We start from the raw sequence: 24,591 nt of genomic DNA, 5'->3' as shown, positions 1-24,591 counted from the left end.
CCCCCCATCCAGGGCAGCTCTGTACAGGCTGCCCCGGGCACTTGAACCTGAGTACCCCTGCAGGTGGCAAGAGCAGTGGGGACGGAGGCTGGGCCACCCTTGAGCCGAGCCCACTGTGGGCGGCAGGAGCCAGGTGTGGGGTGGGTGGGGAAGGCCCCCCCCGGGGAGGGGCCGTGACTCATCTCACAAACACCAGCATGTGGCCTATGGAACCCAGAAGGGCAGGAGCAATGAATACATGACAAACAGAAAAACCATTCTGTAAGAACCAACTGTGAGGCAGTCGTGGACCAGAGTGGGCAAGAGAAGAGGCTTGGGGGCCCGCTGTTATTGTCCTGATCGCAAGGAACAGACTCAGCCGGCACACTCCTTTCCTTGCCTTTCTCACCTGGGATGCAGATACAAAGGCTGGAGGCGCAGCAGCCTTCTGGAGGCCCTGAGGACAAATGCTGCGACTGGCAGAGGAGGAAGCCACAAGGAACCTGGATTGCCGATGCTCCCCACAGCGGCCCTCTTTACACGAGAAAAATGAACCTCCACGAGGGGTTCGACCACACAAGGGTCAGGTTTCTGTCTGGTGCGGCCAAATTCAATCCCTAGCTGACACAGCAGAACCTAATGCTGAATAACTTCATTGGAGAGTGACTCTCAATTCTTTTCACTGCTCCCGATTACATCAAAACAAAGTCTCGAATGAGAGCGAGTAAGTCTCGAACATCTCCGCACACTTGCTGTTTTCCATTTTAATAAAGCGATGGCAGGCCTTGGGCGCCGAGCCTCCCCCGGGCCCCAGCATCCAGCTAGAATTTAATAACGTTGTTTTGTTTCCACTGAATTTATTTTTATGATTATGAATTCTATTTATGGAAAAGGAGGCTTGTTTTCCATTTTGTAGTAGTGCCATAAAACTTCCCTTTTAAATAAATGTATTTAAGTTTTTAAAAAGTAAATTTACTTAGAGGGAAACATCAAGAACCCCGTCAGAAGGAATGCGGCCGCAGCGGGGGAGGGGGGATCTGTGGGTGGCCAGTGCCCAGGCCTCCCTTCTTCCGCTGGCGGCTCAGGACAGTCTGACCCCGGGCTGGGGGCGGGATGCGGGTGGGGGGCCAGCCCTGCACGCACCCTGGGGGTGGCCTCTGGCGTCTGTCCAGCCTGGGGCAGGGAGCGGATGGCTGGATCCCCCCACCCCCGGCGCTGGCACGCTCTGAAAGGGCAGGCCTCCGTCGTGGGCTGGGCGAGCAGGCAGTAAGCTGCGGGCCAAGGTTTGAAGCTGCCCTGGTAATGGAGCCACTAACTCAAAGCCCCAGTTCCTTGCAGGCCGCCTGTGTGAGGCCCCGACTTCAAAACGCCGGGCCTCCAGGAGCGGCCACGACCTTTTGCTAATTAGCTCGGGCTGTTTGCTCTGCAGCCGCCAGCTGATCTCTGGACGGCAGCTCTAAGGCCAGTTGCTGCCGCCTGTCACCATCCGCGGATAAATACCTCGGCTCCTAGGAGGGGTGGGGGTGGGGAGCCGGGCCAGCCGGAGGGCTGGGGAGGGGGCCGGGCCGGCCGGAGGGGAGGCGGGTTCCCACGATCGGCGGAGGGGGGTGGCGGGCCTCGGGCACCGCACCGCTGTGTCACGCCAGCTCTGCTGGGGCAATCGCCCCCGTTTCTTGGAGAAGGAAACCGAGTCCTAGGGAGGGGGTCTTACCCAGGGGGCCTGGGCCCCGGCTCTGCCAACTCCCAGAGGCTCTCCCCCGACAGATGCCCCGGCTGGCTCCCCGTGCCTCTGGCCCTGGTGCTGAACAGAGGGCTGGCCATGAGCCGGCCCTGCCCAACAGGTCAGCTGGGGTCATCAGAACGCTCTGAAGGTTCCTTCTGGACTCTTAGTCATGGCTTCAATAAAAGCAACTTCTAGGGACGAGGCCTTGGGACCAGGAAACGGAGGAGGAGGAAGCAGGAAGAGAACTAAGCGGCTTGGACCCGCTGAATGACACAGGTTCTATCTGGAAGCCGTGGGGGGAGCACCGGCCCCACCCCCGGGTTCCTGAAGACGACCTAGTCTTCGGTGCGTGCGGCGCGGGCTCCTCCGCCAGGCCCCGCAGGAGCCCCGCCATCTGCTTTGCCACCTGCCTTCCCAGGTGGGGCGGGGCCGGTGGCAGCCCCTCCATTCATCCCGCCGCCAACAGTCACTGAGTGTGGGCCACCTGCCAGGCTCAGGAGGCGGACACAAAGCCTGGGGCAAAGGTGGGGGTCGGGGCCAGCTGGCGATGCAGGTGGGGGGGTGGGAGGGGGCGGTGCCACCTGGCTGTGGGGATCCCTGACCCCCGCCGGTGAACCCGAACCTGACAACGGCCCGGAAGGAAGAAAAAACGAATTCCTTTAAGGGGACGGATCAGAAACTCTCCTGTCTCAGGCTCAGGAGGGGCGACACACCCACCATGCCTCCTGAGCACCTACTGCGTGCCGGGCAGGTCACGCGCCCCACTGAGCACTTGCCTTATGGGGAGCTTATTATCTTCACTTTACAGACTGAAAATGGGAGGTCAGAAGCCTAAGTGATCTTTCCAGCATTCTACACCCCAAATTCAGCAAAGTGGGGTCTGTCGGACACCAAATTCGTCCCAAAGACAGCCGGACTTTGAAGAAGGGTATTCTAGCCAAGTGCACCGCCGCGAGCAAAGGCACAGGGCCCGGGAGGACCGAGCTGATGCCAGAGCCTCAGCCACACCCTGGCTTCCTGCACCCTCAGGGCTGTGCGACATCACTGTGTCCACTCCGACTGGCCCTAAGCACCCGCGCTCCACTGCAGCCGGGCTCTGGGGTGTCCTGTCACCACCCATGTCACATCCCGCCGCTGTGTGCGTCTCCATCTGGACCCCGATAGGGTCTTAGGCTACTGGGTGGTCAGAGCCGACGGCCACCCTGGACTGTCCTGTCCTCTCAAATTCTCAGCAAGTCCCCGGAGAAGGATCTTGGGTACTTTCCGTTTCACAGCAGACACAGGGCAGGTGCTGGTCGCTGCCACACAGAACTGGCGGCAGCGATGGGGTCAGAACTCACCAAGGGCGCAGCGCTAGCCGTGGTCCTGCCACCCGCGCCGCCCGCTGGACTTGGAGGCCCCTGGAGGGAACGGGGTCTCGCACCCGCAGGCCCAGGGGCTCGCAAACAGCAGGCGCTTGAGGGGCATCAGAAGAATGACCAAAGGGGTGGAGCCCCGGCAGCTTAACCTGAGACCAGGTCCCTACCCGGTTCTCCAACCCTGGCCCCAGTTCCAGCTCCCCGCCTGCGCGAAGCCGGCCCCACTCTCAGGGCTCTCCCTCCGGCTGCTCCCTCGGCCCTGAGCCCCAGCTGCTCCTCTGTGTCCCCAGCTCTCCCGGCATCACCTCCCAGAAGCCTCGCTCTGAAGCTGCAGAGAAGTCTGGGGAGCCAAGTGCGGAAGGAGGAAGCCTCACGAATTCCCAAACACCTCCCGTCACAGTTCTTAGAGTCGGCAAAGCACCAGCATGGAGACCACGTGAGACGAGCTCAGCCAACGCTGCACGTTAACGATACGTTAAGGGAAAAAATTTCAGTGAGGAAGAGGAAATACCTAAACAAATAAATAAACTCACCCCACAGCGTTCGTTAACACCCCAATACAGCAGGCAACCATCTCTTGCAAAAAAACCCCAACGCGAAAATCCACTTTTCCATGTAGGGTGTGGCTTACCAACAGCACCTCCTGCTGGTCAAGCCAAGTATCACAACCCAGCTCGATCTGCCAAGGAACTGCCCACCTAGCAGCACCTGCTGGAGCCAAGTGTGAGAACTGCTGAGTCAGAGCCCCAGATGCCGTGACGTGGCTGTGGCCCTGGAGAAACCCGAGCTGCTATCAACCAAACAGGGCACATCTGTGACCTCTGAACGTACAGCCTGGCTGGCCACTTTCCCGCTGATGGTTAGACTCCCAGCAGACACAGGCCAGCTGGTCACTGAACACCTGGCCACTGGGGAGTCTCCACCCTCCTCATGCCCCTGGGTGTTCAATTCGGCATCTGAGATATTTTTTTCCACAGACGAGTCTTGTCTTCAAACACACACGCATCAATGTTAACACTGCCAGGCCGTAGATGTGGCGCTTTCTGTAAATTCGGTGATAGACACCGTATCTATTCCCAAAAAGACGAAATCGCCTTCAACGCCCGAGCAACCCCGACGCATGGGGAGAGGATGGACAGGCCTGAGCACGGCCACCACCTACTTAGACCACGGCCGGCCCTACGCCCCACCCGTCGGTCCCCTTGTGGAACCCCAGGGAGCCCTGCGGCCTCAGCCCCTTCTCCCCACGGGTTGGCAGCACCTCTGAACGGGAGTCAGACCCCGAGGGATGTTAGTTTTTGCAGGACAACCGAATCCAACCCCACCCCTCCCAGGCCGGACCCACGACCCAGCATACCTGCATCTCAGGTCGCTGTGAGCTGGCCCCGCCCCCCGCTGGGGAGCAAGGGCACCCCTTACCTCTGGCTCAGGGCCCGCCCATGCCCTGGCACGTCTGAGAGGCCGGGGCTGGGGGATTCCTCCCTGGGGGGGTCACAGGCGTCACATCCTCATCTCAGGGCCCAGAGGAAGAGGGTGCGTCCAGGCAGAGGGCAGGACACGGGTCACCAAGGCACTTCCACTGCAGGGAGACAGCGGAGGGAGGTGAGAGGGGACCGGGCTTTCGGAAGATCCCACTTGCCAGAGCAGGGACGCGTCCCGTGTGTCACTGCACGGGAAGCACTTCGGATACAAGGGGAGCAGCAGGCAGGGAGAGGAGCCAGCTGGGCCCGTGGTCACTGTGGTGGTGCCAGCCTGCTCCACTCCGCTGTGGCCTGGGTGTAGGCGGGGACCCCGGAAGCTCTGGGACATGCATGTTAGCCAGAGGGTCAGAGGACAGTGGGTTCAAATCCCCAACTCCCCCCACCCCGTTCCCCCGACCTCCTTGAGGGGGAGGCAGATACAACAGGCCAAGCAAAGACCCCGGGGTCACCAGAACTGCTCCCTCCCAGACTGGGCTCCACCTCAGGGCCACCCCTGCCTGAAGGGGGCGCCCGGGATTCCAAACCAGGCCTCATCAGCCACTCAGGAGGGAACCCAGGCCGGACACAGAAGCCTTGGGCCGGCAGCTCTGGCAGAGGTTGAGGCGCATGTGACCTTGGCAAGTCAGTGGACAGCAGGGCCTCCAGCTGACCACCCATCACCTGCCCCCAGGTAACTCTGAGCAACATCCGTGCTGAGGACCTTCCACCAGCCTCGGGTCACCCCCACTCTTCAATCATGTGGCCCCCACGTGGCCGGCAGAGAACTGAGGCTGAGGGGTGGCACACGGCTGCAATGAAGTCGCCCGAGACAAGCGTGGTGCCACGAGGACAACGCCGCCGCCACAGCCCTCCGCCTTCCTGACTGAAGCACAGCCCACCAACTCCACTCCAGGGGGGCGCCACCTGCCTGGGGGTGGGGGGGTGCTCCAGAGGAGGCAGCATCTTTGTGACAAGTGGGATTCTGAACGTGAGGGGGGGCAGTGACCCTCAGGAGGGCCGGTGGGAGGGATCCCCAAGCTCCGTCTGCCTGCGCCCCCGGCCCCCACTCGGAAGCCCCCCAGACTCCAGGGCTGGGAAGGGGGGAGGGAGCCTGTCGTGCGAGGAAGTGTGTGTGCAAATAGATGAGTGAGTGGCGTGTAATTACCTAAAATTGTGGGTTAGGAGCGGATGTAAATAACCAAAAAATATGTGGGGAAGTGGGGGAATGCTCATCAATTAGACTTAATTACTTAACAGCTAATTGAAATAATAATGGACTATATTTGAATATGCTAATGAGGCCGAACCTGCCTAGGAAAAGGTAATTGGAATAAAAATAGAGGGAACACGGGGGGCTCAGAAGCTCCCCAAGCCCGGCCCTGAGGGGGGCTTCCGGGCTCGGTGGGCGGGGGTGGGGGGTGGGAGGGGGTGGGGACATGACACAGGACACTGCGTCCTTTGCGTCCCCTGGCCAGCCGCCCCGAGTGGTCTCTGTTCTCCTCTCTTGGGTCCTGGTGACCCTGGCAACCCCAGCTCGACCTCCCAGCTGCTTGAAGCCCCAGAGGCAGAAGCAGCAGGAACTCGTGGTTGAGCGAGCGCCTACTGTATGCCCAGCCTGGCTTCGCAGAGTCCCACATCACAGATGAGGGACTGGCTCGGGAACCACAGCGCCCTGCAGTCTGGGCCGCGCCGGCAGGGCCAGGGCACGTGCTTCCACCAGGATCAAACATGCCCGCTAAGCTGTCCCAGGCGGAACCGCGGCCCCCGTGTCACCACGCGTGTGAGCAGAAGCCAGGCCACCGCACAGGGAGACCTGTGGTGCCCCCCCACCCTGGTCTGTGCGTCGGTTCTGCGTTCTCACACCAGCCCGAGCGTGTCCCTCTCCACGAGCATCGCCTGCAGACCCACGCACGGAACACACGTGTGCACTCACGCACACCCCCGCACACACACCCAACACACAGGACCGCTGGGGCCCAGCCTGCGCTTTAAGCCCGCTCAGCATCCGGCCCCACCCTGCAGTCAGTCGCTGGGTCTCTCCCGCCCACCCGCCCGCTGATAAAACCGCTTCTTTCCCCAAAGGCGCGGAGCAGCCCCAGGGCTGCCCCCGGCGCAGGCCAGCAGCTCCCACCCAGCGGCCTCTCAGGCTGTGCTCCTGAGGGCCAGGCTGAGCACGCAGCTTTGACACTGGCAGGCGCCTCTGTCGCTGCGGGAACTCCACGGGTCCCAACAGCCCACCGATCTGGGAACTGCGGGACCAGGACCCGTGGCAGGTGGAGCACGAGACGGATCTGGCCCTGGCCCTGTTCGGTGGACGACGCGGCGGGGAGGGGCCAGGTGGGAACCTCGGGCCTGCTGGGGACACGCCGACCCTGACTGCTGTGGCCTCCACGGGCCTCAGGTCCCCTCCCAAGAGTCGGGACGGCGGTGGCTGCGTCTCACCGGCCACAGCCCAGGCTTGTCTGAAGCCACAGGCTGGCGACCCCGCGAGCCTCAGGGACCACCTGGGCTGGAGGGGTCGAAGGCAATGGCCCACCTAGAAAATGCACGCCGACAGTGGTGCTGGGGGTTCTCCAGGGCCCCCGAAGGCCGTCCGGAGACCCCGAGTCTCCACTTCGTGGAGAACACACCTGCGCAGGGGGGAAAGCGAGGCCCAAATCCTCCAGCGCGTTGTCACAAGGTAAAGAGCGCTGGGCCGCCAGTCCCACTACACAGACGGGTAAACCGAGGCCAAGGGACCCGGCCCGTGTCCTGCGGCAGGGGTGGGGTGACCGAGGCCTCCCTTCTGAGGTACACGACGACGCACAAGTGGGGGGGCGGCCCTGCCCCCGCCCTGGCATCCGGTGCCCCTCAGGCCATGGAGGCAGCAGCTGGGAGGGAGGGCACCCCTCCTTCCTGGACGAGGCGAGGCCTGTCTGGTCCACTCCGGTCCGGTCCGGGTGGGACAAAGACAAGACCCAAACTTGACATTTGCATTTCAAACACTTATATCAGCAAAACAAATCACAGTAATTATACCATTTGCATATTTTGTGCAATGATTGTTTAGCGAGGGGGGAGGAGGGGCTCCTGCTGATGCCAGCAGCCCGGCCTCCGCAGCTGTGCCCACCCCCCTTCTCCACCCCGCTCCCCACCCCACGAGCCTGGGGGCGAGGGGGACTCCAGCGGCGGGCAACAGGGCCCTCAGTCTGGGCACCCCCCAACCTGGGCCTGCTGGCCTGCCACGTGGGCTGGTGCCCCCCTAGGGGCGGTCAACCGCAGGCCGGGCTCCTCACCCAGCCCCTTGGATCATGCCAAGGCCTTTCTATCCCCTAGACATGTCCTCCTTCCTGCCCACTCCCCCGCCCCAGTGTGGCCCCTTCAGGCCTTTGGCACCTGCCTGGGCCCCCCTGGAAGGCCCGTCCCAGACCTGCCGCAGGCAGCTCCCCCATCATTAGGCCCAGCACAGCAGGGCTCAGCAGTGGGGATGGGGCCACTCCTGTCCCCTTTGTTCCAGGGCAGCTGCCAGGCACCTGCTGGGGAAGGCACGGAGGAAGGGTGCTGGCCTTGCACCGACTCCATGGAGGGGGCGTGAAAGGGGGACCCTGCAGCCCCGCGGGGGAGGGGCCTGGCGAGCTGACCTCCCCCAGCCACTACAGTGCCTCCTGGGGTGGGGGTGCCCCACACTCGGTTCTGAGCTCCCTTCTGCCCCTGGGGGCCTGGGGTAGGTCTCCTTCCTTCTGGACCCCTCTAGGGGTAGGGGGGCTTGATGGACGGTGAGGGCGGGCCCTGAGCTCATCACAGGCTGGGGGACACATGCATTCACCGACCACGGGGGTTCCTGCCGCCTCTGTGGGGGACAGAGTGCAGAGTCGGCCCACTGGCTGCTCAGTCCAGCTCCCCTTCCTGTGCCCAGGGAGGTAAAGCCCAGAGGGGTGGGTGCTGGCAGAAGAGAGGAAGAAGCCCGCCCTGACAGGCCTGCAGGGAGACTCGGGCGCGTAGGGAACAGGCACGGAGCAGCTCAGACAGGCCCGGGGGACAGCCGAACCCTGGGCGTGCGCCTGTGTGGCTGTGTGCGTGGCGGACCAACTTCTCTACTTGTCAGTGTGGACTGTGTGTTTCTGACCCCCTGGTCTGTGTGCGCGTGACTATGGCAGCGGGGGGCGGGGGGGGGCAGCTGTGGCTGTGTGTTTGTGTGTGTTTAGTCTTGTGTGCATCCATCTGTGTGTGCACATCTGAGCATGTGTGGCAGGTGATTGTGCGTGTGTGTGTGTGTGCATGAGTGTGCACCGCAGGGTTCGTCAGGCCAAGGCCAGTGTGTCTGTCTGGGTCAGAAAGCAGATGCTGGGCTGTGCGTGCCCAGTGCTCGCAGCTGGGCCAGGGCCCTACACAGAGACCACGGGGACCCCTCCCACAGAGCCGCTCCCCCTTCCACGAACAGTGATGGTGACAGCAGAGAGCACCACGCCGTGGAATCACGGGGACACTGACACGGAAAAGCTCGCGCAGATGAGCCAGGACCTGAGCCGGGTCTGCCTCCCGACCCCTTGCTCCGCGCAGGACGAGCGCCCCCACGCACACGCTCCTGGTGACAGCCCCTGACAGGACAGGGGTCACTGGTGCCATTTTTGCAGCAGTGGAAACTGAGTCCCAGACGCCTGAAGAGTCTTTGCCCAGGATCCCCCTGGATGCCACGCAGCTGTGCCGACAGCGCTCTGCTTTGACTTCAAGTCAGGCAGAGGCAGCAAGGGACGCGGTAATTACAGCTCCCAGGCTGGCTGCAGACAGGGCCACCTCCCCCTCTCTTTAATCTCTTCCCACTCAGCCTCGCGGGGAGAGCAGGGAGAGCCGAGCCTGAGGCTTGCAAGTGCAAATGAGGCCCCTTCCCCCTTAAACTGCAAGCAGCAATTAACTCCTCGCTTCACACCCCACAGCCCCACAAATTCCAGATGGAGTAAACAGTTAAATATGAAATATTACACCATAAAAAAAAAAAGCTAGATGAAAACAGAATTCAATACTTATCAGTTCTCGGGAGGGAGACAGGCTTTCCAAGCTCTAGAGGAATAGAAGAAATTGTACAAGGAAAAGAGGCAGTTTTGACCATATGAAAAATAAGGGAAAGGAGTTCCCGTTGTGGCACAGAGGAAATGGACCGGACTAGCATCCCTAAGAACACGGGCTCGATCCCTGGTCTCGCTCAGTGGGTCAAGGATCTGGCGCTGCCGTGAGCTGTGGTGTAGGCCGGCAGCAATAGCTCCAATTCAACCCCTAGCCTGGGACCTTCCATATGTTGCAGGTGTGGCCCTAAAAAAAAAAGGAAAAAAAAAGAAAAAAGGTCAAAGAACATAAGAAATTACCAAAAATTTGAAAAGATATACAACATACAGGGAAAACTATAGCAAATGTGGCAGAGAGATGATAACTTCCTTAGGTAAAGAATTCATTCAAATTGATTAGGAAAAATCACCAACAATGTGTAAACAGGGAGAGAAAGCACAGTTCACAAATGTATGAGCCGATGTTCAACTTCCTGCATGATCTGGGAAGTGCACATTTTTTTAAATTACAGTGAGACACCCTATAGGCTCATCAAATAACCCATGATCTACAAACCACCACTAGCACCAGAAAGTAAACCCTAAAGAGAATAACCAGGGCTGCTAAGGTTATGGGGATGCTGGTACAATTCTTTAGGAAAGCCACTTGACAATGCAGAGAAAAAGCTCTTACAGTGTGCCTGGCTTACAGCAGACAAGACGCTTCACGGGGAAACTAAACTTGTCTCTTTGAGATCAAAAACAACCCATGGATGCCAGCTCCCACTACGTGTATTCAGCACTGCACTAGCGGTCTCAGCCACCGCCATAAGGCAAGAAAAAGAAAGGAAGAAGCCAAACTCTGGTTATTCACAGGTGTTCCATAAAAAAGCCCAAGGAATGTATAAATAAGGTGATGGACGAGAGCTTAGAGTGCTGGATATAAAATCCGTATACCAACATGGACTGGATTCCCAGAGACCTGTAGTAAGTAGAAAAGGAACACGGACCAAAACTCAGCACTGCACATTGATCTACAGCTTCAAGGCCATCACAATCAAAATCCCCGATTTTTTTCTTTTTGTGGAAATTGACAAGCTGATTCTAAAACTTATATGGAAAAGCAGGGGGGTATATATCTATATATATATATATAATTAAGAGGAACGAGGTTGAGGCAGGGGGGGATTACTCGATGAGGTAATGATACTTTGTTATGTAGCCACAGACTTTGAGAGAGGCTACTTGTGGTACGAGACCGGACAGATGAATCCATGGGTCCAAACGGGAAGCCCAGACACTGAACCAGAACCAGCCCTTGACAGGACTAAGAGGGCACAGTAAGTCAACAGGGAAAAGCAAAGAGTAAATTAGATGTCTATCTGGGAGGAAAACGAATCGCCTCCAAGGTACTGTCGCCTACCCACTGCAATAGCCAAAATTTAACAGTCTGGCACCGTAAGCACTGCTCAGTATGCAGGGGAACCAGGACCCCCGTACTTGTCTCAGGGAAACATCAACCCACCGTAGAGCCAGGGCCTTCGCACTCTCGGGTATTTACCCGGAAGAAACGTCAGCGTGGGTCCGCTCGAAGATCTGTAAGCAAATGTTCACTCAGAACGCCACTCGCAAGGATAAAAACCGGGAAACGACCCAAAGGCCCGTCATCAGGGGACCGGGCAAGCAAACCGCAGTCCGTCCACACCGCGGACCACCACCAGCAACAGAGAGGAAGAGAGTCCCGACTCCTTCGAGAACACGCATACCCCCAGAAGCGCGATGTTGAGTCAGAAAAGTCAGACACAGAAGACCACACCCGGTCAGATTCCCTTCACAGAAAAGTCTAGAAAAGGGAAAACCATGGTGACAGAAGAAAGAGCAGCAGCGGCCAGGGGCAGGAGGCGCGAAGACGACTGAGGGCCAGAGGGCTCTGGGGCGTGGTTTTGCATCACGGAACGGTTCTGTGTCATCACTGTCACGGTTGTCAGGTGACCGTATCTACTTGTCATGATGCCTCAAAGTGCACACTAACTTTATTTTCCACTGACGTTACTATATATAAATTATGCTTCAATAAAGCTGATTTTTTTAAATTAAAAAAAAAAAAGGCATGTCACAAATGAGGACAGCCAAATGGCTCCCAAAAAACCAAACCATTAAAGACGCTCAACTTCATTATTCATGAAGATAGAAAAGCTTCCAAAGTCTCAGGAGTCTCGTGTCGGGGAAGAGGCGATGCAAGAGGACCCCCGTCCTCTGCCCGGGGGACGTTTCACCACCACGCTGGGAGCCGTGTGACGTGACACTGCGCGTACATCCCGCCGGCGGCCGCCCCCTCCCCCGGGTGGAGGAGTTTGCAGCCCCGAACTGGCAATGAGTCTCCTCCAGTCCCAGAATGGGCTCCTCTGCTGCAATGAACATCCACCCGAGACGAACGGCTATGTCGCCCCCCACCCCCCAGGATGCAGACCAAAAGGGCACAGTCAATGTCTATGCAGGCAACGGCTACACTCATGAGACGTGCAGAAGCAGGACAAGCCGGACCATGCTGTTTGGGGACACTGGCTGCTTTGTTGGGGGACGAAAAGAGAGAGCTGTGTCGGGGTGGAGCCCGCAGAAGGGCTCCTGGGGGCTGGGGAAGGTCTATCACGCTGCCTTGACCTTGACCCTGCCCGCAGCTGTGATTACTCTTCCCACTGCTCACGCCTGTTGTTTTCACGCTTCTGTACATACTCTTGCTGACGTCCCATAATTTTAAAAAGTCACAGGGCTGTGAGATAAAAGTCCATCTCTTGGGCCAACTGCCTTTCTCCTGAGAACCTATCACAGAGAAATAATCCCAAAGAAGGGAAAAAGAAAAAAAAAAAAGAAGGGATGGCCAAAGAGCTGCACTGCCACTTAATAGAGAAAGAAATTGGAAAGAGCCTAGGCATTCGACATGAAGACAGGCTGCAGATCAATCACGGCCACCGAACGCCGCAGCATCATTTTAATGAGGTGGATGAAAATTGTGCAATTTGGAAACGGCTCCAGATCTATGAACGGATCAGACCCAACACATTCCTTCCCAGACGTACAGAAATATGAACGTGAACCCACAAAACGCCCGTCTGGGGGTGTTCTTGACCATGCCATGCAGAGCAGCGCAACCGGGAAACCACCTCTGCGCCCGTCAGCGGCAGAAGAGACGGGCAGGAGGGGCACCTTCAAGCTGGGCACATCACACGGCAAACAAGACGGAGGACGCAACACAGCCAACAGCAAGATGGGAATCTTGCGAACGAAATGGTCCATCAAAGAAGCCAGACCCTTCACGTATAAAGAGTATATCACCTGGGATGCTGATCACACGACATGCGAAAAACACAAAACTCTGCGGCTAGAAGCCAAGGCTGTGGTTCCCGCGGGGCGCGGCAGGACCCAGAAAGGCCAGGAGGCGACAGGGGTGGGGGTGCTGGTTGGTCTGCCTCCAGACACAGGCGCTGGTCATACTTTGTGAAAAATTCATTCAATAGTGACTTGGGGAGTTCCCGTCGTGGCACAATGGAAACGAATCTGGCCACTATCCATGAGGATGCAGGTTCAATCCCTGGCCTCGCTCCGTGGGTTAAGGATCCGGCGTTGCCATGAGCTGTCAGGTGTAGGTCGCAGATGCACCTCGAATCCCGCATGGCTGTGGCTGTGGTGTAGGCCGGCGGCTACAGCTCTGATTAGACCCCTCGCCTGAGAACCTCCATATGCCCCATGGGTGCAGCCCTAAAAAGTAAAACAGGAAAAAAAGGAACAGTGACTTGGCATGTGCCAGCGTTTCTGTAAGTGAGTTACATTTGAACTTGTTGGAAGCTTGTTTCAGGGTGGCTGACACCAACACCCTCTAAGAGCGGCTCCTCCTCGAAACAAGAAAAGCCCAGAAGGCCATTCTCCAGAGGGCTGACCTGCTTTGAATCTCCGGGTGTTCGGCTGGTGGAGCCAGTTCACTTCTACTTGCAGCATTGTCCTAATCTTCTTTAGTGGAGCGATAAACAGCTTTGAAAAATAAAAAACACTTGGGAGATAATACACTATTACATATATTTCAAGGCCAGACCTAAAAAAGCGCCGGTGCTAATTAACGCTTTTGTGTGGCCCAGGGCGGCAGGACGCTGTGCTGCTGCTGCAGGAAAACTCAGGGCTGATGCGAGGAAAGACACTTGCAGCAGAGGGAAGGCAGGAAGAGTCGGCAACTTGGTGCTTATCAGAAAGAAATACGAAAGCGAGGCTTGAAATTTGCCCATTTGCCCGAAATGAAGGCTGAGGTTCCCTCGGACTCTAATTGGCTAAAACTGTGGGGAGATGGGACCCCGTAGTCGCACTTTAAACACACCTGGTCAATGGGAGAGAGACCGAAGGGCCAGTCACAGTCGTCCCAGAAAATGCCCCTTAGACATGGGCCGGGAGGGTGGCCGCAGCCCTGGCACTCTCCTGCCATCTGTGCCCTGACTCAATTCCTTCCTCCAGGCGCTCAGGACCCCGGCCCAGGGCTGGCCAGCTGACTCTGCTGTGGTGCCGAGGGCGAGGGCGGGAAGAGAGTCCCAGGGCACTGACGATGCTCCAGGCCTCGGTTCCCTCACGGCCTCACCCGGCAGGTGGCCGTCTTGGGCCCCTCGCTGCAGGTGGGCACGCAGGGGAACTGGCCACTGGCCAGGCAGGCAGCTTCCCTGGGGCCTCAGCGCCCGTGGGGCGGGGCGGGCGGAATCTGCTGCGTGATGCCCATGGCCTTCTTGGCCACACTGACGAAAGGGGGAAAAGACATTCCCAGAAGAATGGGGCCCGGGGTGGGGGTGGGGGAATCACCCTTGAGAAGGCCGGAAGTCAAGAGGAAATAAACGTGCCGGCGGGGGGGTGAATGGTCCTCTGGGCTGAGAACCCGTCCGACAGATGAGAAATCAGCCTGGAGCCCGCGGCCAGGAGGAGGGCAGCTGGGGCAGGAAGGCAGACCCCAAACCTACCCCGGCCGTGCGCCATCTCATCCCGTGGGCAGTGGAGGCTCAGGGATTGGCCCCCCTACCCGACCTGTGCACACCCCCAGTCTGTGTCAACCCCAGGCACACCCCGAGTCTGGGCACACCCGAACCGCCCCCCACTCCCACCTGCGCACACCCCAGTCGCCCAGATAACCCTCAGAGTGGAGGGCGCAGGACGGGCAGCCATCCTAGGACAGCCCCCGGCCGAGGCCTCAGGCCCAGCTGTGTATGGGTGGGTGGGAACGTGGAGAGGAGACCCTCCGGGCCGCCCCCTCTGGAGTCTGACTCAGCTTCTCCTGCCAAGAGGGGCAGGGGCGCCCTCTGTGGGGCCTGAAGGGCTGCCACCCCGAGCTCTCACCCTGCCTTTGCTGACAGCAAACCCGCAGACAGCCCACCTCTCGGCACGCCCAGCCCAGCAGCCCAGATCAAAGGCGGCTTCTCTGAGGTCTCAAAGCAAATGGCAGTGGGCCGTGGGCCCCAGCCTGGACAAGGCACCGCAATGCCACCTCCTCCAAGAAGCCTCCCCAGCCTGCCCCCGTGAAGGAGCCTCCAGCCATGTCCGCAGAGCCCTGTCCTCTCTGGCCCTTTTCTCACTTCTCTGTACCACCCCCACTGTCAACTCCACATGGGCAGGAACCGTGTCTGTCTCCACTGCTGTGCCCAGGTGTCTATACCAGCACAGGGCTGAGCACACAATAAGCGTTCAAAGACGTGCAGCCAGGGCCAGGACTTTGTCTTGCCCCCTCCTGGGGGTGCCGGCAGGGGTAGCCCCACAAGATCTGCAGAGGGAATGCTGTGAATGAATGAATGGGAATCGGTTAAGACTAAAACCAGCCAGGGTCTAAGAGTAGGGGTCACAGGCAGAGGCTGTGTCCACTCCTCCACCTCCGGGGGGGCCTCTGTCCAGGCCTGGTCTCCAGGCTTGCTCCTGCGCTGGCACCTGACCTGAAGGTGCCGCCTAAGGTAAGGGAGAGGTTGGGGGCTGGCGTCACTCTGGACCTGCCCCAGGCTGGCTCTCAGGGCATGGACGGAGCAAGGACTCCAGCACCCAGGTCATAGGAGCACCCCAGTGGGTTTCCTGCGCAGGGACAGAGTCCTCCGGGCAGGCCCGGCTGGGGGCGGGGTCTAAGTGGCGGGCGATCCCGCCCCGCAAACAAGCGCATGCGCAGGACCTCCCTGGCCAAGCGCCAGGTGTGCCCGCAGCCTCCCCGGATGCCATAACAGGCACAAGAGGCAGGTGACAGGTCCTTGACACTCCTACATGGAACAGGAAGGCTGCGACCTTCCCAACAGGCAGCAAACCCCACACCTGGTGGCCCGCCGAGCAGCCGCACCCCTGGCTTAGAGCACAGGAGCCCCTCGGATCCCCGCGTCCAACAGAAAGCGCTTGTTCCCTTCTGCACTGGGACTCGGGGTGGTTCCAACCACACCCAGAAACTCAGGCATGGTTCCCGTGCCCCCAGCCCCGCAGGGCCAGGTGCCAGGTGGCCACCCTGGGGTCCGTCAGGCCAGCTGCCCTCAGTGCTGGTCGGCCAAAGTGCAGCTGGGCTGGCCCTGCGAGGGGACTGTGATTTCTTCTGAGCCCTGTGGCTTGTGTCCTTGCTCCTGCCAGGGTGTCAGCACCCGGGCAGGTGGGTGTCTGGGGGGGCGGGGGGGGTGAGGGAGGCATCTCCTTGGAGGAGGGAGTTTCCCGTCCCTGAGCAGAGGAGTGGGGATGCTCAGGCCCCGTCTCCAGCGTCACCGCACAAGCGAGCGGGTGACTGAGGAGCCAGAAATCCCCTCCTCTGCCTCACCCACCCCTCCCTCCACCCTCCTAGGCCCTTTGTGACGTCACTGCTGTTGCCATGGGAACCCTGCCAGCTGAGCTGATGACTTCACAGCTGATGATGGGGAGGAGCTGGGCGGGGCCCACCTAGTCCTGCAGCAAAGGTCTTGCTTAATTAGCCAAATGGCAAAGGAAGCAGGGAAGCCACTTGGCAGAGGGGGCGAACTCGGGTGTGAGACCAGAGCATCCGAGTGGGGGCGGGGGTGTAGCCTGAGTCCCATGCCTTCTAGACGGAGGCTGTCAGGGGGACCGGGGTTGGCTGAAGCTGTCTCCCCCTCAGTTTTCCTCTCCAGAAGGTGGAGCAAAACCGCAACCCCCGGGCTCCCAGCTACACCTATCATCCCTGGGGTGGGGTGGGGGGGCTAATCAGCTGGAAATGCCCCAGCCCATCCCGCATGACTCACAGCCGCATGGGGGCTTCCGGAAGCCTCCCAGCTAACCCTGCTCCGAGGGCCTGGCCGCATTTGCTGGGGAGGGAGAAACACTTACACATCTTCCTGGAGCCTCCACCCAGGGGCCCTGATTGGTCCAGCCGGCTCTGGGGAGCCCACCACGTGCCCCCACCTGTCAGCACCAATTCAGGTCTCCTAGACACCTGTGCTGCACCTCGGGTTGCCATGGGGATGAGTGGGGGGGGAGTGTGTTCACACAGGGCCATGGGCACCCCCGAGGTGTCCACACAAGCCGTGCACACAGACAGGCTGCAGGCATGCCCACACCATGTCCACACGCTTGCACACGCACAGTGACCCACCCGCAGCTGTGTGTCCTAAGCCTGGAAATGGGCCCCGTGCTTGGGGGCAGATGCTGACTGCGCGCAGGCACACACTCGTTTGGGACGCACGTGGCCCAGCCAGGTCGCACTCAGACCTTGACCACTGTCCCCTACAGCGCCTGTCAGGAGGAAGCAGACACCTTCTTTTCTGTCCTCTCCTTTCATTCCACAACTCTGCAAGGGAGGGATTCTGGAAGCTTTCCCTCAGCCTCCAATTAAAGAAACAGAGACTCAGAGAAAGGTGGCTTGCCCAAGGTCACTGGGACAATTCCAGAGGGCTGTGGGGTGGGGGGGTGGGGGTCCCCTGGAGAGCCTCAAGAATCCAGAAAACTTCCTGGCCCCGCCCTGCCCTGCCACCTCCACGTGGCCAGAGGCAGCTGCAGGCTGGGCAAGCCGGTCACAGGCCCCAAGAGCTTCCTGCTTATGACTCTGCATCTAATCCATCCAACGAGGTGTGGAAAGGCTGATGGAACGCCACGCGCCGCGTCCAGAGCAGCCCAGCGGTGCCTCTACCGATGAGCTCCGACATCTCTTGGCTGCTGCCTCCCCAGCCCCACCGAGACACCCCCACCCCGGCTCCCTGCTCCCCACCAGGCTGGATGGTGAGTGGCTACGAGGCCAGAGGGAGGGGGTCAATGGAGCAGCCTGGCCCTTCAGCCACTGGTTACCACTGGGGTCGTCCCAGGAGAGCCCAGCCTCGGCCAGGGGGGCTGATGGAGCTGTCTGGGCCCCAGGGACCAGCCCTGGGGGTGGGGTGGAGGTCGGGGGAGATGGGTGTCAGCAGCCCCCCCCCCCACAGCACAGCAGCTCATAGCCAGCCTCCCCGGCACCGCGCCTTCCATCCAGAATCACGACACAGGCAGAAAAACTGAGGCCCAGAGTCAAAAGTGGCTTGTCCCCTTCACGAAGCCAGGAAACGGCAGCTGCCAGGAGGCTCTGGCCGGGGATCAGGTCACTGCACACAGCCAGGGCCCACAGGAGTCCCTGATGCGGGTGCCCCCACCACCAGCCACACGGCCGTCCTGGATGGTCTGGCACCGCCGGGCAGCAGACAGCACGGGGCAGGAATGCAGAACTGGCCTTTTAGATCCTCCGTGATTTCACACCACGGCTTCCTCCTCTTCCCCGCCGCCCAAGGCGCCGGGCCGCGCTGCTGACGCCTAATGAGCTGTGAAGGTCCATTTTTCAAAGTTAAACATTTCCCGGGCTCCCCGGCCCAAGCTTCAGACACAGCCTGGTAACATCCTGGGTGCAGGGCCCAGAGAGCGGCTCGGGGAAGCCGCTGTCCACGTGGCTCCACAATGCCCTGAGCTCTCACTGCCCGCTGGGGGTCCGCAGAAAACCCACCCCAGCGCCGGCCCCTGGGGCCCAGAGCCGGTGGACAGACGGGGAGGAGGGGCAGGCCCCTGGGCGCTGGGAGCCCCGACCTACGCCGCCTTCGCATGTGGACTCTAACCTCGCGCCCACTTTACAGACGAGCACCTGAGGCAGGGCTGGGAGTCCCCTCGAGTCAGTGACCGCGGGGTCCTGCCAACTTTGTCCCCTTGGGGTCTGCTGTGTTTTCTGCCAGGAATAATTCCCCCAAGGCTGCAGACCAGGTCGTGGCAGCCATGGACGGAGACCCCAGACCCCCGACTCCTGGATCCACTGCAGTGGCCTCTGTCCACCAGGACCTCAGCTGGCTTCTGTGTGAGGAGACCTGACTCCTGGATTAGACCCTGCCTCTCGGGGGGTGACCTGGACAGAGGAAGCCTGAATGTGGACTCCGGCAGAATGAGGGTCAAGCCTCCGCGCTGCTACGACCTGCCACCTGGGCTTGGCCCCAGCCACTCCTCAGCGCCTGCGACTTGGCCTCATTCATGTCTCTGTCTGCCACCTGGTGACGTTCGTCTTTGAGCCAGGGGCCTTCTGAACTCCCATTTCTTCCAAGCTTCTGTCCACAGTGACACCGTCTTTTTCCGGTCCTTGAAGGTTTATCTATCCATCATCCACTCGTCCATCACCTAAATCCATCCCTCCTTGACCCAACTCTCAGCCATCCATTTACCTAGTCATCTCTCATCCATCTATCCTTCAACCACCCATCCACCCCTCACCCATCCACCCATCCATTCCTCACCCACCCATCCATTCCTCACCCATCCATCCATTCCTCGCCCATCCAACCTCCATCCATAGACCCACCTCACTCCCACAACCTCACCCATCTACCCATCCATTTATTTATTTATGAAGAATATATCAATTAGTTCTGAAACAGGAATGGAGCCCAGATCCCGAAATCCTGAGCCAGTGCCCTTTCCACGATGACAAATACTCAAGTAGCTCAAGGAGTACCCATTCTGTCACTGGCATTGGCTCTTACCCCTGCCAGCTTGTGGAAAAGCCCTATCCCCACCCTAAGCCTCTTGGAAACAACCAAAAGCTAAGGGACCAGAGAAGCCCCAGTTACTGGCCCTGCTTCCGAACCTGGCTAAGAACCTCATCCTCCCCACTGGCAATGGACACGTGACCGCAGAGGCCTCACACTGGGCCACACCGGGGAAACCCGCTGTGAATGGACAGCATGTTAGGGGATGCAACACAATGATTAAAAATGAAGGGTCTGGACACATTCTGCCCTTGCCACCAATCCCACAGCTTCTCAAGGATCTGAGATGCACCAGGTTCCAGGTGGCAGCTAAGGTGGACTAATCCTGCCCAGGTGAGCTCTCTGCAGATCCCAAGCAACAAAGACAACCTGAAACCCCAAAATTATACCAAATACCCACAAAGACATGCACGATTCCCTAGCAACCCACGGCTGTGGGCTCTGAGCAGAGAATACGTTCTTGTCTGTGCTTCCCTTCATCCTTTGGTTCCCTCACTTGCCACTTGTACTCTCAGACCCAAGACACGGCATGTTAATGGGACAGAGACCAAGACCCGGTGCCACCCTGACACTGGACTTACATGCTGGCAAGCACATTCCCGTGCATACTTCACATGTATAGCGTGCCATGAAGAGAGACCAGGTTAAAAAAACATGTCACTACTCGGTCACTAAAAAGAATGGGCTGTTGATGGCCACAACGTAGATGAATCTCCAGGAAATGTGCTGAGTGAAAACAAATGCTATCCCCCCAAGTTTCACACTGTATGACTCCACTGGTGCAGTATACCTGAAAAGATAAAATGCTCGAAATGGGAGAACTGAGGACTGTTTGCCAGGGCTCGGAGATGAGGTCAGGGGAAGGCAGCGGAATGTGGCTATAAAAAAGCACCAGGACAGATCTTTGGCTTGATGGGAACGTTCTGTATCTGGACTGTACCACTGTCAATATCCTAGTTATCACAACTGCTATAGTTTTGCAAGATGGTACCACGGGGGAGCAATGGACAAAACATGCATAGGATCGCTCCAAATTATTTCCCATAGGTGCATGGGACTCTACAATGGATCTCAAAATAAGAATTTTAATTTAAAATAAATAACGCCATTGCAAAAGGATGGCATTTTAAAGAAAAGGTGTAAGATCAACTGTCTTAATATATATACTAACAATGAAAACGCAGAAAAGGAAATTAGGGAAGCAATCCCGTTTACCATCGCATCCAAAAGAACAAAATACCTAGGAGTAAACCTACCTAAAGAAACAAAAGACCAGAGTTCCCGTCATGGCGCAGTGGTTAACGAATCCGACTAGGAACCATGAGGTTGCAGGTTCGGTCCCTGCCCTTGCTCAGTGGGTTAACGATCCGGCGTTGCCGTGAGCTGTGGTGTAGGTTGCAGACGCGGCTCGGATCCTGCGTTGCTGTGGCTGTGGTATAGGCCTGCGGCTACAGCGCCAATTCAACCCCTAGCCTGGGAACCTCCATATGCCACAGGAGCGGCCCAAAGAAATAGCAAAAAGACAAAAAAAAAAAAAAAAAAAAGAAAGAAACAAAAGACCTGTACTCTGAAAACTACAAGCCACTGATGAAAGAAATCAAAGATGACGCAAAGAGATGGAAAGATATACCATGCTCGTGGATTGGAAGAGTTAATATTATCAAAATGACTATACTACCCAAGGCAATCTACAGATTCAATGCAATCCCTATCAAATTACCAAGGACATTTTTCACAGAACTTGAACAAAATATTTTAAAGTTTGTTTGGAAGTACAAAAGACCCAGAATAGCCAAAGACATCCTGAAAAAGAAAAATGGAGCTGGAGGAATCAGGCTCCCGGACTTCAGACTATACTACAAAGCAAGAGTCGTGAAAACTACATGGTACTGGCACAAAGACAGACATAGATCAGTGGAACAGGATTGAAAGCCCAGAATTAAACCCATGCACTTACAGCCAACTAATCTATGACAAAGGAAGCAAGACTATACAATGGAGAAAGGACAGCTTGTTCAATAAGTGGTGCTGGGAAAACTGGACAGCCACATGGAAAAGAATGAAATTAGAACACTCCCTAACACCATACACGAAAATAAACTCCAGATGGATTAAAGACCTAGATATAAGACCAGACACTATCAAACTCCTAGAGGAAAACATAGGCCAAACACTCTCTGACATAAACGACAGCAGCATCTTCTCAGATCCACCTATCAGAGTCTTGACAATAAAAAGAAAAATAAACAAATGGGACCTACTCAAACTTCAAAGTTTCTGCACAGCAAAGGAAACCCTAAACAACACAAAAAGACAAACCACAGAATGGGAGAAAATCTTTGCAAATGAATCGACTGACAAGGGCTTAATCCCCAAAATTTATAAACAATTTCTGCAGCTCCATACCAAAAAAACAAACAACCCCATCCAAAAATGGGCAGATCTAAACAGACAATTCTCCAAAGAAGACATACAGATGGCCGAGAAACACATGAAAAGAGAGAAACACATGAACACATGAGTTCAGCGTCACTCATTATTAGAGAAATGCAAATCAAAACCACTGTGAGGTACCACCTTCCACCAGCCAGAATGGCCATCATCCAAAAGTCTACAAACAATAAGTGCTGGAGAGGGTGTGGAGAAAAAGGAACCCTATGACACTGTGGGTGGGATTGTAAATTGGTGCAACCACTGTGGAAAACAGTAGGGAGATGCCTCAGAAAACTAAACATAGAACTACCATTTGATCCAGCAATCCCACTCCTGGGCATCTATCCAGAGAAAACCACGACTCGCAAAGACACATATACTCCAATGTTCATTGCAGCACTATTTACAATAGCCAAGACATGGAAACAACCTCAATGTCCATCGACAGAGGAGTGGATCCAGAAGATGTGGTACATAGACACAATGGAATATTACTCAGCCATCAAAAAGAACGAAATACCAGCATTTTTAGCAACATGGATGGACCTAGAAACTATCATGCTAAGTGAAGTCAGCCATACAATGAGACACCAACATCAAATGCTTTCACTGACATGTGGAATCTGAAAAAAGGAGAGACGGAACTTCTTTGCAGAACAGATGCTGACTCACAGACATTGAAAAACTTACGGTCTCCGGAGGAGACAGTTTGGGGGGTGGGGGGATGTGCTTGGGCTGTGGGATGGAAATCCTGTGAAATCAGATTGTTATGATCATTATACAAGTACAGATGTGATAAATTCATTTGAGTAATAAAAAAAATGAAAAAAAAAAGAAAAGGTGTAAGATCAACTGTCTTAATATATGAAAACTGAGTCCCTACCTCACACCATAGGTAAAAATTCCAAATGGATTGAAAGTTTCAACATCAAATGTAAAACAATACAGCTTTTAGAAGATAACATGGAAGAACATCTTCAGAAATGTGAGGTGGCAAAAGATTTTTTTATAAGCTAAGTATAAGCACTAGGAAGGATAAGTTGGACCACGCTAAAATGAAGAACTTCTCCTTAAAAGACATGACTGGAAGAAGGAACTGTCAAGCCATAGAGTGGGAGAAGATATTGCAAACTACACAATCAAGATTGGAAGAGGTTAGAGACATAGAATTCTTACAAATGTGTAGGAGTTCCTGTCGTGGCTCAGTGGAATCCAACTAGGAACCATGAGGTTGCATGTTTGATCCCTGGCCTTGCTCAGTGGGTTAAGGATCCGGCATTGCCGTGAGCCATGGTGTAGGTCACAGATGTGGCTCGGATCCCGTGTTGCTGTGGCTTGGCATAGGCTGGCGGCTACAGCTCCAATTAGACCCCTAACCTGAGAATCTCCATGTGCCACGGGAGCGGCCCTAGAAAAGGCAAAAAAGACCAAAAAAAAAAAAAGAATTCTTACAAATGTGTAAGATAAAGACAGAAATCTCAATTAAAAAAAAAAAAAAGGTAAAAGTTTTAACAGATACTTCACCAAAGAGAATATCCAAATGGTCGATAAACTTATGAAAAGGTGCCCACCAGTAGGGCTAAAATTAAAAGGACAGACAACATCAAGTGTTGACAGGGATGCAGAACAATCAGCACCAAACTGGTGCTGACAGGTGGGGCAGACTCATGGAAGCGTAAACCTATACAACCACTTTTGTTTGTCTGTTTGTTTGTTTTTGCTTTTTAGAGCCACACCCGCAGCACACGGAGGTTCCCAGGCTAGGAGTTGAATCGGAGCTAGAGCTGCCAGCCTACACCACAGCAACGTCAGATCCGAGCCGCGTCTGTGACCTATACCACAGCTCTCAACAACGCTGGATCTTTTAACCCCCTGAGCGAGGCCAGGGATCAAACCCGCAACCTCATGGTTCCTAGCTGGATTCGTTTCCACTGTGCCATGATGGAAACTCCTCTATATGACCACTTTTGAAAACTGGCAATGTATCTACAAATCTTTGAAATCTACAAAAATTGAACATAGGCGCCTCTATAACCCCACTGCTAGGTATCTGTCCCACAGAGATGAGGGCACGTGCCCACCAGAGGCAAGTGCTGAGAATGTTCATAGCAATACGACCCAATAATCGCTGAAAACTGGAAACAACCCAAATGTCCATCGAGAGTCGCGAAGATAAAAGGGATGCTATACAACAAACACACGCTGCATGCACCACACCAACATTCCTGGATCCCACGACAATGGTGTTGAGTAAAAAGAGCTGGCCCCAGAAGAACATGTGTTTTGTGGTCCCATTCATATGAAGCATAAAAAACCAGGAAAATCTATGGGATTAAAAATCAGGAACATGCTTCCTTTAGAGAGAAAGAAGGGGTAGTGATCGTGAGGGCACCTGAAGACATCCTGGGATGCAGGTAACATCTTACTTCTTCAACGAGATGGGAGTTAGATAAATTTCCCTCTGCGCTAACTCATGGAGCTGCCCACGTGTTGAAAAGTTTTGCTGTTACAAGACAGCACCGTGAGATGGGACTTCCAGCAAGTGGGAGGAAAGGGTTAAGTGCTTCCTCCACAACAACCGTAAAAATGGGCAACATGATCACAAATAACCACTTCCACATCCTGGAAACGGACCAAGAGGCATTT

At 56.4% G+C, this 24,591-nt stretch overlaps 2 protein-coding genes across 6 annotated transcripts in view; one reads left to right on the top strand and one right to left on the bottom strand.

The window, feature by feature from the left end:
- The window catches only part of ELFN1 (extracellular leucine rich repeat and fibronectin type III domain containing 1), a 74,934-nt gene that overhangs the window by 26,988 nt on the left and 23,355 nt on the right, over positions 1-24,591 (bottom strand). For 2 of the 5 annotated variants that reach the window (XM_021085967.1, XM_021085969.1), the window contains exon 2: positions 4,480-4,639. The exons of 2 other annotated variants lie outside the window; for them this stretch is intronic. The gene's annotated coding sequence lies outside the window, so the exon portion shown is untranslated. Of the gene's footprint in view, positions 1-4,417; positions 4,640-24,591 lie in introns of all 5 variants that reach the window. One more of the 5 variants, XM_021085968.1, reaches the window with a different exon arrangement.
- The window catches only part of LOC110260071 (collagen alpha-1(III) chain-like), a 59,399-nt gene that overhangs the window by 14,962 nt on the left and 19,846 nt on the right, over positions 1-24,591 (top strand). Inside the window, exons 4-5 of the mRNA XM_021087963.1 lie at positions 6,715-6,857; positions 8,017-8,223. Of these exons, the coding sequence (XP_020943622.1) occupies positions 6,715-6,857; positions 8,017-8,223 (350 nt within the window). The remainder of the gene's footprint in view (positions 1-6,714; positions 6,858-8,016; positions 8,224-24,591) is intronic.

This window comes from Sus scrofa, chromosome 3 (assembly GCF_000003025.6).
Source record: "Sus scrofa isolate TJ Tabasco breed Duroc chromosome 3, Sscrofa11.1, whole genome shotgun sequence".
Classification (NCBI taxonomy): Eukaryota; Metazoa; Chordata; class Mammalia; order Artiodactyla; family Suidae; genus Sus; species Sus scrofa.
The sequence above is the reverse complement of the archived record's forward strand: the minus strand, read 5'-3'. Positions and strand labels throughout refer to the sequence as shown.